General features: G+C 42.3%; 1 protein-coding gene across 1 annotated transcript; it reads right to left on the bottom strand.

The window, feature by feature from the left end:
- Nucleotides 1–1,348: 1,348 nt before the first annotated feature.
- tec (tec protein tyrosine kinase) lies at nt 1,349–11,262 on the bottom strand. The gene is made up of 18 exons (XM_076167646.1): nt 11,065–11,262; nt 10,109–10,306; nt 9,426–9,530; nt 9,185–9,266; nt 8,290–8,418; nt 8,056–8,108; nt 6,812–7,026; nt 6,513–6,578; nt 5,345–5,399; nt 4,856–4,938; nt 4,564–4,697; nt 4,360–4,434; nt 3,780–3,951; nt 3,364–3,580; nt 3,174–3,238; nt 2,924–3,042; nt 2,118–2,275; nt 1,349–1,971 (listed from the first exon to the last, which is right to left on the bottom strand). The coding sequence occupies exons 2-18, from the start codon at nt 10,244–10,246 to the stop codon at nt 1,891–1,893; spliced, it is 1,947 nt and encodes a 648-aa protein (XP_076023761.1). The 5' UTR covers nt 10,247–10,306; nt 11,065–11,262; the 3' UTR covers nt 1,349–1,890.
- Between the last annotated feature and the right edge of the window lie 764 nt (nt 11,263–12,026).

Here is a 12,026-nt window from a genome sequence, read left to right as displayed (position 1 = left end):
CACAAACAACTGATTATTTTTGTGTGCTGATTTCTCCTTCTATTTGTTTATTATTGTTTATTGGTGGGCCAAAGTCCTCCCAGGCCTTCGACCTTACTCTCCCAATTCCTCTGCCCTCCATCATGCTTCTATCTTCATTAATCTGTAATTAATTGTCTGCTTCATCCTATCAGTATGAATCTATGTGTAAATATGTGTATGTATCAATCAAACTTATGTAACGATCCTTACATATGTCTAGTGATTTATGTATATATGCACCTATGTGCTGTGTCCTGTGACAATATATTGAGTGCAACACATCCTTTATATGGTAATATAGGGTTTAAATAACAAAGACCAGCAAAGCCATCTAAGACTGGCAGAGTGATCCAGTAAGCTGCTTCATACGTCATCGGTCACATCTGTCCAGCTGCAACGCCAGTGCCAGAAAACAGCATTTTAGAAGTCACTGCATCTGAACTGTGACACGCGGCTCAGCTTCAGTATCAGACCTGACATCAATACCATACATCAGACTGATACATGGAGGCCACACACAGATCACAGCACATAGGTGCATATGTACATAAATCACTAGACATATTTAGAGATTGTTACATAAACATATTTACACATTCACACAAGATGATTCTATTGTTTGTTCTGCATGGAAACTATCAAAAGCGTTCAGGTTTTTTAATAGGATGCATGAAACACTTGTAATTAATTGCCGCAATTCTAACCTTTACCAGCAGACAGCAACGTTGAGCAAAAAGTTTGGAGACGTTTCTTAATTGCCACCTCATCTTCAAGTTCAAAGCGAGTTTGGAAGAGACACAGTTGGGCCTTAGTTAAGTAAGCAAGTAAGTACGTGGGTAAGTTGACAGAGACTCAGAGATTCATCTCTACCCTGGATTAGTCATGGATTTCATTTTTTCACCACAGAAAGCGATGTAACATTCCTAATATGTTCGGTAGCGTTACTCCCTTCTCCCTCTAACAAGAACAGAAAATCTAAGGGAACTGACAGCAACCAGGGATGGATTGAAGACAATGTATGATCACAAATTAAACAATTGAATGTTAATCAGTGAGTTTGAAGGTGTTTCTCTTTTCTACGGCCTTCTCCGGTCACAGTCACTCAGCTATGTGTAGCTGGAATGAGCAGTATGAGACAAAAAATTCAAATCCTGTCTCTTTAACGTGGAGTCATTTTGTTCCGCAGTGATACATCAACACAGCAGGCTGGTGAGTACGTCAACTACAAATCTATCTATTAAAAATATAAATGAACAAACACTGTCCTGTATATAAACTGGGTTGTTCCGTGTGAGTGTGTGTTACACTTTCAAACATGATTTTCAAGCATGGTGATGTAGATTTATAAGACAAAATCCCATAAAATAACTGCATTTACAACTGTTGGAAAAGCACCATGCTCCTCAGCATTTGGGACTTGGTGTGAACATTAAACTTGTATTAACAGAATTTTTACCTATGTCGGTAACAAATAGATTTTTTGCGTCCTCTCTTTTATTCCGCAATCCGCACACACATGTGACTTCGCACCCACACCTGCGTTCAAGAATGGAAAATCATTTTCTGGCGGGTCCTGTGCCTTACATGCTACAACCATAAACAGAACATAAAGGAGGCATCTGAGTACATCCAACAGGAGCATCGCGTGGCCTGGCCATGTGACCTTTATGGATAAATCACTGTGCTTGGTGGATGAATGGACTCCACTGGATAGGATTGGTCTTTCCACATTTCCATATGGATCAGTCATAGAAGGTTTTTCATCATGGGTTCTCTGTGTTTTGGCGCAGCAAAGTGGACAAAGACTGCCTCTACTGACGACTGTGACAGCGTGATGGAAGCAACTGATTGGCCAGTTGATTAGGCCTGTTAGGTGGGAGGGGTATCACACTCCAGAGCCGAAGAGATCAACAGGCAGAGCTTAGAGAATGAGGGACGTTCCTCTGGTCTCTGGGGTTGGGGAGAAAAACATATACATGAATTCAGCTGATTGTTAATCACTCCTGATGACATGTCCAAATGAAGAGTCACTGATTGAGGACTCATTCATGTTGAATTGTTAGATTAATTTTAAACTTGATGTGAGATATTTTCACCTCTTGCCAGCAGAGCTGCATGATGTCATAGATGACGGGTGTGGCCTTTTTTGGCCTGTAGAGCCGATGGCCCTGAGTTACCAAGGTTACCACTTCATGGTTCGGATTCAGTTCAAATGGCATCCTGCCCTCTGTGAAGACTTCCCACATCAGCACACCTGGACACACACACACACACACACACACACACACACACACACACACACGCACACACACGCACACACACACACACACACACACGCACACACACACACACACACACACACACACACACACACACACACACACACACACACAGAGGCTAATTTGGTTATCAGACCAGTACAGCAATAAACTTAACATTCAAATGAATGAAAAGTGTGTTGGATATTGGAGAATGTTTAAATGTATGAGAAATTACTTTATTTTTTGGACTCAGTTATTTACAATAGATGACTTATAATGGTGTTGGTATAAATATATTTAATAGTGTTATTTAATGTTTTTATCAAAACAAAAAAAAGAATTATAATAACAAAAAAGCAAAAGGAATTCAAAATAACAACTAACACAATGATTCCCATTGTTTCCTGCCACTACACCAACTCTACAAACATTATGCACATGTTAGGCCTGTAGTCGCCACAAAGGCTGTGCATTTGTTTTGGGGTGAACAGCACCCTACACTCGTTTCGTACTGTAAAGCAATCCTGCTGTCAAATCTGTCCAGATAGTTCATACTGGAAAAAACAGTAAAGGTCACTAAGGTTGTTCACTTTTGTTGCTAACTTCATGTTTGTTAAGAAATATGCTTAAAATGTGCTCACCGTAGGACCAAATATCTGATTTGCTGCTGTATTTGCAGAAGTTAAAGACTTCTGGAGGCGACCACTTCACAGGGAACTTGGCACCCGATGAACTGGTGTACTGGTCATCTAACACATATCTCAACAAATTGACAAAAAGACATTTGCATCATTCGATGTTAACTCTGACAAAATGTAAGCCAACCTGGTTCAAAGGACGATAATAGCAACAACAACAAAAAGTGTAAATGGTTGTGAGTCCGGTGTGCACCTGGTCATGCCGAAGTCGGACACCTTCACCACCTGAGCGTCATTCACTAAACAGTTTCTGGCAGCCTGCAGATGACACAAAGAGTGAAGAGAAAAGCAGAGGAAAGGGAGAGAAAATGACATTGACTCTAAAGGATTTAGTCCTAGTGACAAAACAGAGCCAGATTAAAAACGAAGGCCTCTGCTGTTACCAGATCTCTGTGGATGAATCCATTGCTCTCCAGGTGCTCCATTCCCTCACTGATGTCCTGGCAGATGCTCAGCAAGAACCCCAGGTTGAGGCTGCCTCGCTGCTGCCTGAGGAAGTTCAGCAGGCTGCCGAGCTCCATGAACTCTGTGACGATGAAGATGGGCCGCTGCTGACTGCAGACTCCATACAGCTGCACCAGCTTAGGGTGAGACAGCTTCCTAGACAGAACATGCAGAATTATGTTACTTACAAGAATGCAGTCCGTGGCTACGCTTTTTAAGAAGATGAATCTTTTTCATCATAATTTGCCTGATATTAGTCAAACCTCCCTTATCCTTTCAGCTAAATATTTGGTTTGATGTCCACTTTAAGTGCTAACGTGACTAGCATGTCTCCACCCTTTCTCCCTTTGCTTACATCATGACCTTGGCTTCCTCGATGAAGTCCTCCTCATACATGGCTCCCTCTCTGATGGCCTTGATGGCCACTTTGTGCTGGGCCCTCCACTTTCCGAGCCTCACCAGACCAAACTGGCCACTGCCCACCTCCTTCATGAAGGTCAGCTCTGTGGGGTCGATCTCCCACTTCTCTGGAAGGACACAGAATGGAAGAAGGTGAGAATAAAGTGAAGACTTATAGCTGAATACAGCTACCATCAGGTTGGTTGATGTTTCTATATTTGAATAAGTAGCACATGTCCAAATCTATGACAAAACTATTTGGATTATCACAAAACTACGATTTTTTTCTCTGCACCTTGGCCCAGACATTTCACATGTAACATTTTGTGGCAATTGAACAACAACATTAAACATGCAGGAGGAGATACAAAACTTTGACATGTCCTTCTCTGTCCAACCTGCCCACCGAGTTTAATAAAAATCAGTTCTTAACTATTCGAGTAATGCTGTTGATAAACCAACGGACAAACTAACATAGGTGAAAACATGGCCTGCTTGGCAGAGGTAAATATGTGCAATGCCGCACTGGAACTCACCGTAGCTAAAGCCAGCAGTGGACGGAGCCGACTTGTCCTCTTTTCCCACAGGATACCTCAACCTGGCAACGAGGCCTTGGACACGAAGAGAAATCAATCTACTTTTATCAACTCCACTAAGTCAACAGAAAGGCCTTGAAATCTATTTACAAAGTCTGAGCAGAGTTTAAAATGTTGGTATTTGGGATGAGATGGCTTGGTGACCTGCTGCGTTGTGTTTGTGGTAATCGATCAAGTCAGGGATGGAGCTGAATAAATGTTTCTCAGCCAGGTAAAACTGTTTTGGCATTCCCGGCGTCTCCTTAATCCGGTAATGCTTTATAGCTGCAACTCCCTCACTGCAAACACAGCACAGACAATACATGTATGAAAACATCATATTTAATAGTCTTTAGTACATTTATAAACAAACACACACACACACACACACTCACACACACACACACACACACACACACACACACACAAACACACACACACACACACACACACTTACCCTGCAGCAGACTTGGCATAGAGGGAGACCGTGTAGGCTCCAGGAGTGCTGGAGTCTCTGACAATGAAAGCTCCTTCTTTATCCTGGCGGGGGCGGTAGAGAGACAGGCAAGAGACACCATTGGATTTTTGAGCTTCAATTCCCCTTGATCGCGAACTTGAAACCAAATCAGGAACAGTTCAGGAACTTCAACAGGAAAGCACATTTGCGTATGGGATTGCACAAGGGGTTTTTTGAAAGAGGGAAGGAAAGCAGGAAAGGGCTGAAAAACACACGAAACGAGGAACAACTGAACAAGGGGAATGGAAGCAATGATTGAAGGAAGAAACTTGTGAACAGACAGTAAGAAAATAGGGAAGGACGGAATGAGTAAACAAAGAGGAAGGGATGGGAGAAGACTTGGGGGAATGGATGAGCGAGGGGCAGACAATGAGGGGACGGGACGACAAATGAAGCAAACGGAAGGAAGAGGGGAAGACACATTCTCACCTCCTTCCTCAGCAGCTCCTCTGCTTTGTTCCTGTTGACATGTTTGTTGTACCAACTACAAGACAAACACAAACACAGACACACATTACTCCAACTGGCCAATCTTTGTGCGACACTGTACAACATCTAAGACACATGTGTCAAACTCAAGGTCCGCCACGTCATTTTATGTGGCCCCCGAAAGCAAAATAAACGTCTATGCTGCTTATAAGCGTACATTGTCCTTAAACTACATTTCCCACAATGCATGTCGATTTTGTGACCCACAAAGTGACGGCAACCCCCCCACTAATATGTAGTTTACTTTCCAAATCAGCGTCAGATCAGCGTTTAACGAAGGTGACTCACAATTGTTTACCTCGAAAGTTTTGAACAAAGTTAATAATGCTAATAATAATTAATCACCTATTTGATATTTGTCTTTATTTATTTGAAAATTTTGGTCTTTGATTGATGGAGTAATGTGGGTTTCTTAAGCTGATAAATTAAAAGGATTTATGTTATAATAAGAGAGAAATAAGCTAACATATATGTTTATATCTATGAACATCCTTTGCGAGATAAGGTGACCCATCTTATTCAAAATAGAAATAAAGTAGAAATCCTCTGCGAGATAAGGTAACCTGTTTTATTACGGGGTAAACTAATCATCAATCTGTCAAAAGAGGTATAAAGTAAAACAACGACGGGGGAAACTAGTTTTTATTTTCTTTACATTTTTCTGTTTTCAACTGTACTCAAGTGTCCTTTTTAGTTTTACTTTTCCTTACATTTTTCTGTTTTTATTGTATCTAAGTGTCCTTTTCTTTTCCTGATGCTTTTATTTTATTTTATTGTATTTTTAAGCACTTTGAATTGCCTTGCTGCTGAAATGTGCTGTATAAATAAAATTGCCTCGCCTATGCAAATGCAAGCATTTTTGTAGATTGAATAAGTAATAATCAAATAAAGACAGTTATTTATATATGTTGAGTAGTTACATTTATACTGTCTTACAGTTACAACCAGCCCTTTGAGGGTAACCATAATGCTGATGTGGTCCAAGGTGAAAATGAGTTTGACACCTCTGGTCTAAGAGCTCCACCACAGCGCTGAGTGGAAATTTCGGGGAAAATTTGATCTGACCTTGCGTGTGTTGATTATGTGGTGAATCGGGGAACCAACTCACACAAATTGCACCAGATTTCCGGATTTCTTCTCCGTCACATAGTTACTTGGGATGTAGCCTTCCTCACTGCGAAAAAAACACACAGGTGCAAATCCAGGTTAAGATGTTTTATCGTAATCGTGCTCCGTTCAAGGCAACTGGGGACCCAAACTTTGCCGACCTCCTGCTTGACAGAGTCATGGAATAGAGAATGACAATGTGGATGTGTTTACACCTGGCGCTAACATCTGTCTTCACTATTCACGTGTTAATATACGTGCCTCTCCGCATCTCCCTGTAACACACACACACACACTCACCCATACATGTTGCGAGCCTTGTACCAGTTCACGTCGCACTTCTCCAGGATGACATACTCGCCTCCTTTGACCAGACTCAGGTCGTGCGACTCGGTGCCTGGGAAGTCATACAGCGCGACCACCACCTCCTCCTCCTCCTCCTCATCATCATCCTCCTCCTCATCTTCGTCGTCCTCCTCCCCAGGGCCTGGAGGGAGAGGAGGAGGGGGGCGACGCTGGCGGAGAAGGAGGTAGAGAAAAAGGCTGAGATTACCAACCAAGTATTTGTAGGTGATTTGTCAGTTTTTAGTTTCAGAAAAAAGAGTGATGGCACTGTGTAAGAGTATTTAATTATGAGGAATAGTCCTGCATTCGAGTAGTAGCAAGTACACGACCCTCCTCCATCTGTTGAAGGAGGATGGGAAGAGAAGAAGGCACAGATGGATAGTAGACTGATTCATTCATGTGATGCAGCACTTTTTGAAGAATGAGTCATGCCCAGTCAACTTTGGCAGCCAGTTATAGCAAAACAGTGGGGAAATCACAAAACAAAGATAAAACTTTGTCTGGCTTGGCTCAGACATTCAACCTGTGGAATATGAAGACAGTTGACAGACAATCCGCCCAAACTAGTAGGAGGAGATGGATGGGTCATACGGATGGATGCAGATAAAGCCATCAGGCTTGCCTGCCACCTTTTGTGAGAATCAGTTTGTAAATATTTAGTTTCACTTCTGCAAATACAGCTGCAAATCAGATGATTGGTCCTACGGTGAGCACATTTTAAGCATATTTCTCTAAGTTAACAAACTTAGTAATGTGTTTTTAGTCACAGTTTTTTCAAGTATGAACTATCTGGACAGATTTGACAGCAGGATTGCTTTACAGTATGAAACTAGTGTAGGGTGCTGTTCAGCCAAAACAAACGCACAGCCTTTGTGGCGACTACAGGCCTTACATGTGCATAATGTTTGTAGAGTTGGTGTAGTGGCAGGAAACAATGGGAATCATTGTGTTAGTTTTTATTTTGAATCCTTTTTGCTTTTTTGTTCTTATAATTCTTTTTCTATTTTGGTAAAAAAAATAAAAATAATGCTATTTAATATATTTATTTACACAAGTCAATGTATTGTAAATAACTGGAGTGGAACTTTTCATACATTTAAACATTCATTCTTTTGAAAGTAAAGTGTGTGTGTGTGTGTGTGTGTGTGTGTGTGTGCGTGTCCGTGTGTGCGTGTGTGTGCGTGCATGCGGGCAGTCACCTTCCCATCTTTCCGCTCCTCTCCAGGAATCGGGGGCAGAGGTTTTCTGGTAACTATAAAAGAGGAAGAGAAAACAGAAACACGCCTACAGTGTTAAGAGTGCTGTGACCTCCGACTGACTTCCCTGCAGTTGCCGGAGAGACGGAAATTAAATCGGCTACACCTCTGTTTGACACAAAGCAAGTAAACCAAATAACCACAACGATGTGTGTGTGTGAGGGGGGGGTGTCTTACTGTCTCCAAACAGATTATACTCCTCACAGCCCAGCGCCAGTTTTTCCGCCTGACGACAGCAGAGCCACGCCCCATCCTGCCACAGCTGCGGGTGGAACTTTGCCATGACCACCGCATTGTCTTTAATTTCTGCACAGGCAGAAGATTAAGATTAAGATTAAGATTTACTTGAGTAATAACAGCAATATTTACATGGAAAAATATTTACATTACTGGAAAACGACTGCAGTAAACTAACCCAGTACAGTGTGTATTGTTTTTGACACGATAGGCTCAATTAAAAAAGGAAAAGAGGGGAATGAAGAATGGGCGGGGGAGGAAGGATGAATAGAGCAAGGAAAAAGGGAATTAAGTGAGATGGACGAGATTTGGAATGAAATAAAGAAGAGAAAGAAGGATACAATGAATCAGCGACTCCTCACAGTCTCCCTTTTCTTTGCTGTCCTCCATAGCTCCTATAACATAAGCATCTATAGCTGAGAGTCTGAGGAAAGGCAGGTGTGTAGTTTGAGTTCTGAGCCATTTCCAAGCCACAGTCATGAATAGCATCAGCCGGAGTACATAAGCACTTTCTTATGTGTCAGGGCTCAGAATTTATCAGTCAACCCTGAAACATCAGCAGCTGAAGCGCAGCTGCTCGACATCCGCTCTGACCTTAAAATCATTGACGCATCAACCACCGATGTGGCAGCGTGCCAAGTGTGAACCGTTGCTCCAGCAGCAGAAGTAGTGTGAGTAGGGGAAGTCGCAGTGACTGCTGGGAAATTTACCTCAGACACCACAGGTGAGAAGCCTCAAAACTGCTGCAGCACACTGCAAACTGAGTTTTAACCAGTAATGATCTTACTATACTTCAACCATTGAACAGAACAAAATCCAATAAAATTCCACTGACCCTCTTTGAGGCTCTGGACCCACAGACTTCTGCTGTAATGACTGGGAGCGAATACATAAAGTGTGTTGGTGTCGTACACAACCTAAACACACACACACACACACACACACACATACACACACACAAAAGCAAGCTTGTCTTGAATAACTGCATTTCTGTCAAATTGTCAATGTGTGTGTGTGTGTGTGTGTGTGTGTGTGTGTGTGTGTGTGTGTGTGTGTGTGTGTGTGTGTGTGTGTACCTGGAAGGGGTATTTGTTTTCGCAGGGGATGATCTCCCCGCTGTTCTTCACGATCTCCACACATCTGATGCGGCTCAGATCGATGGAGCCCCTCCTGCTCTTCTTCTGTTTGTGGGAATAACAAAATGTCAGCAACAGCATAAATAAACAATAGGTCGCCCGTCCAGCAAAAACAAAAACTCAGGATTGGAAGGCAGCTCTGTCTAACAGTTGAGGGCTTTAAATAAACCAAGTTATTAAAGTGACACGCCAATCTTTTTGATAAATTTAATGTCACTGACAAGTTGCAGCATTTTAGAGGCATTGGGCATTCCCTTACCAGGTTAAATGGATCCTTATTGATCCATGTTGCTGTTTCTTCAAAGTAAAGGTTATGCACTCCACAATAAAATCAAAAGTATCTTGTGGATTCACGAATGTAACTGCCCTGCATGTTTATCTCCGCCACGTTCTCTCAGCTACTTCACAGTAAAGTGCAACATCGCACAAGCCGCCAAATGATGTGAGAAGTTACCAGGAACTCACGATCAGTGAAGACTACCGACCTGATCAGTGAATGCCAAATATCTCGAAAAAGCTCCAATTTAACCTAATAAAAGAATGAAAACAAACAAAACTTCACTTTGAGGTCACATAATATCCTCTCTGTCAAAGGTGCGTGTGTTTGTGTGAGTGTGTGTGACCTCTGCTCTTCCATCATAGTAGCTCAGTTTGCTCTTAGTCAGGACGAACAGTCTGTCCTTGTAGTTTAGCGGCGATGTCCTCTTCTTCTGCTGCGACCGCTTGATCAGCCTCTCTTCCAGTAGCGGCTCGGCACTCATCCTGGTCCGACCCTCAGCCCATTAGTGGCTCTCCTCAGAATCGGCGGGTCTGGAGCTGAGCTGGGAGTTCAGTTGACCAATGAAAATGCAGATCGCAGCCCAGACAAGAATGAACGAGGGGAGACTTAACACACACATCTACACGATTTTAGTTCCCCTCACATTAACTGATTGTGAAATTAATCATTTTACTGCTTGGACTTCGGGAACCTCAGCAATTGCATCATATTTTCTTTTCAAAGGGGAAATTGGTATCATATCACACAGAAAGATTGCTGATCCGAATTAATGCAGTTAGTTGTAAATTAAGTATTGTAATCAAAACCCTACATCTACCCAACACCATGCCCATGTGCATCTCAGCTCAGCCAATCATGAAGCGGTATTCTGCTGGGTCAGAATTTAACTTCCAGGATGGTTCAAACCCCCCTCATGAAATCGCACCCTTAAAAACAACAACAACGTGCCCGAACCTGTTTCTCAAATTCCTTACAGCCCTATTGAATGACGTCACGTGTACGCATGGCAGCTGACAGATGCGCGCTCCCGGCAGAAGGTCCGCGCACCTGCCAGTGCCCAGGTGGATTTGGTTCATTTCGGGCAACTGAACAATGTTAACTTAAAAAAGAAGCCATAATCAACATCGGATCTGCTGGTCACCTCCAGTATTTTCGTAGTTTCGTGAAGTGTTTTTGAGGTACTGTTGGTGTTACAGCGTTGTTCCGCATTTTGTCAAAGAGTGACATATTTGACGTGGTAAACGGTTAACCAATTAAAACGCGACGATGTGACGTAAAGGAGCGATGTGCGCGTCTTACCTGCGATTGTCATTGTTCAGCTTCTCATATGTCACATTGGTGCGTTTGAGTCGCGCGTCGGTTTGAGTCAGTGGAGGGATTCAGGAAATGAAGAGGGAGGCACACGCTCATTCAGTCACGCTTATCACACACACACACACACACGCACACACACACACGAAGGGTTTACAGCAGTGGACGAGGAAGTGTGATGTATGAGACAAAGTGAGTGGGTGTGGGGCGACATCACGGACCAGGAAATGGGGTGTGTGTGTGCGTGTGCGTGTGCGCGTGTGTGTGTGCGTCTGTGCGTGTGCGTGCGGGCGCGCGCGCGTGTGTGTCCGTGCGTGTGTGTGTACTCAAACGAAAACTTTTAGTGGTTAAAAAAAACAAAAAAACCCTTCAACATTTAATTTCTCCCATTTGTATAAAGTTTTGCGCATTATTTGTAAAAAGAAAAGAAGAAACCCTTAAACCCGTCACTTTATTACACGTCTGTACACGTTAAATCTGAAAACCTTATTCGAGTATTTTCTTTAATTCAATTAATTTTCTTCATTTTATGCGTTGACGTTTTCTTTTTGCCTCACCTGATACAAAGTTTGACACATCTCATTTCTGTTTGTATATCCTTAATTGCAATTTCTACAGCATGAACAGACATTTCTTCTATTTAATTTAATACGTGATATAAATATATAAATGAATTGTTAATACTGGTTCACGTTTGAGAAACAGGAGTAAAGGGTTATACTGACACGTGTGTGTACAGTGTACAACCAGTGAGGGGCACGATAAAGGCATTCAAACGTGATACCAATAGTCTAATGCGGTAATATTATAAGGAGATAAGGAGTTAAAGTATAATCAGCCTACCATGTCGCAATAAAAAGTTATTGTCTAGTTATATAAATAACTGTATGTAAGCAGTGATTAGCCGATAACTGAGCCATTTATTTGCTTTTGAGACCGGAAATTCACAC

This window comes from Genypterus blacodes, unplaced genomic scaffold, assembly GCF_046128005.1.
Source record: "Genypterus blacodes isolate CSIRO-AG114 ecotype Tasmania unplaced genomic scaffold, CSIRO-AGI_Gbla_v1 ptg000168l_1, whole genome shotgun sequence".
Classification (NCBI taxonomy): domain Eukaryota; kingdom Metazoa; phylum Chordata; class Actinopteri; order Ophidiiformes; family Ophidiidae; genus Genypterus; species Genypterus blacodes.
Note: the sequence above shows the minus strand (reverse complement) of the source record. Positions and strands in the feature narration are given on the sequence as shown.

Excerpts from the sequence above, each read along its gene's own strand:
- tec (XM_076167646.1), bottom strand. The coding sequence starts at position 10,246 with ATGAGTGCCGAGCCGCTACTGGAAGAGAGGCTGATCAAGCGGTCGCAG. Across the intron at positions 9,531-10,108 it reads ACTATGATGGAAGAGCAGAG|AAGAAGAGCAGGAGGGGCTC; the intron begins GTCACACACACT and ends TCCCACAAACAG. Across the intron at positions 2,276-2,923 it reads ATCAGATATTTGGTCCTACG|GTGTGCTGATGTGGGAAGTC; the intron begins GTGAGCACATTT and ends GTGTGTGTCCAG.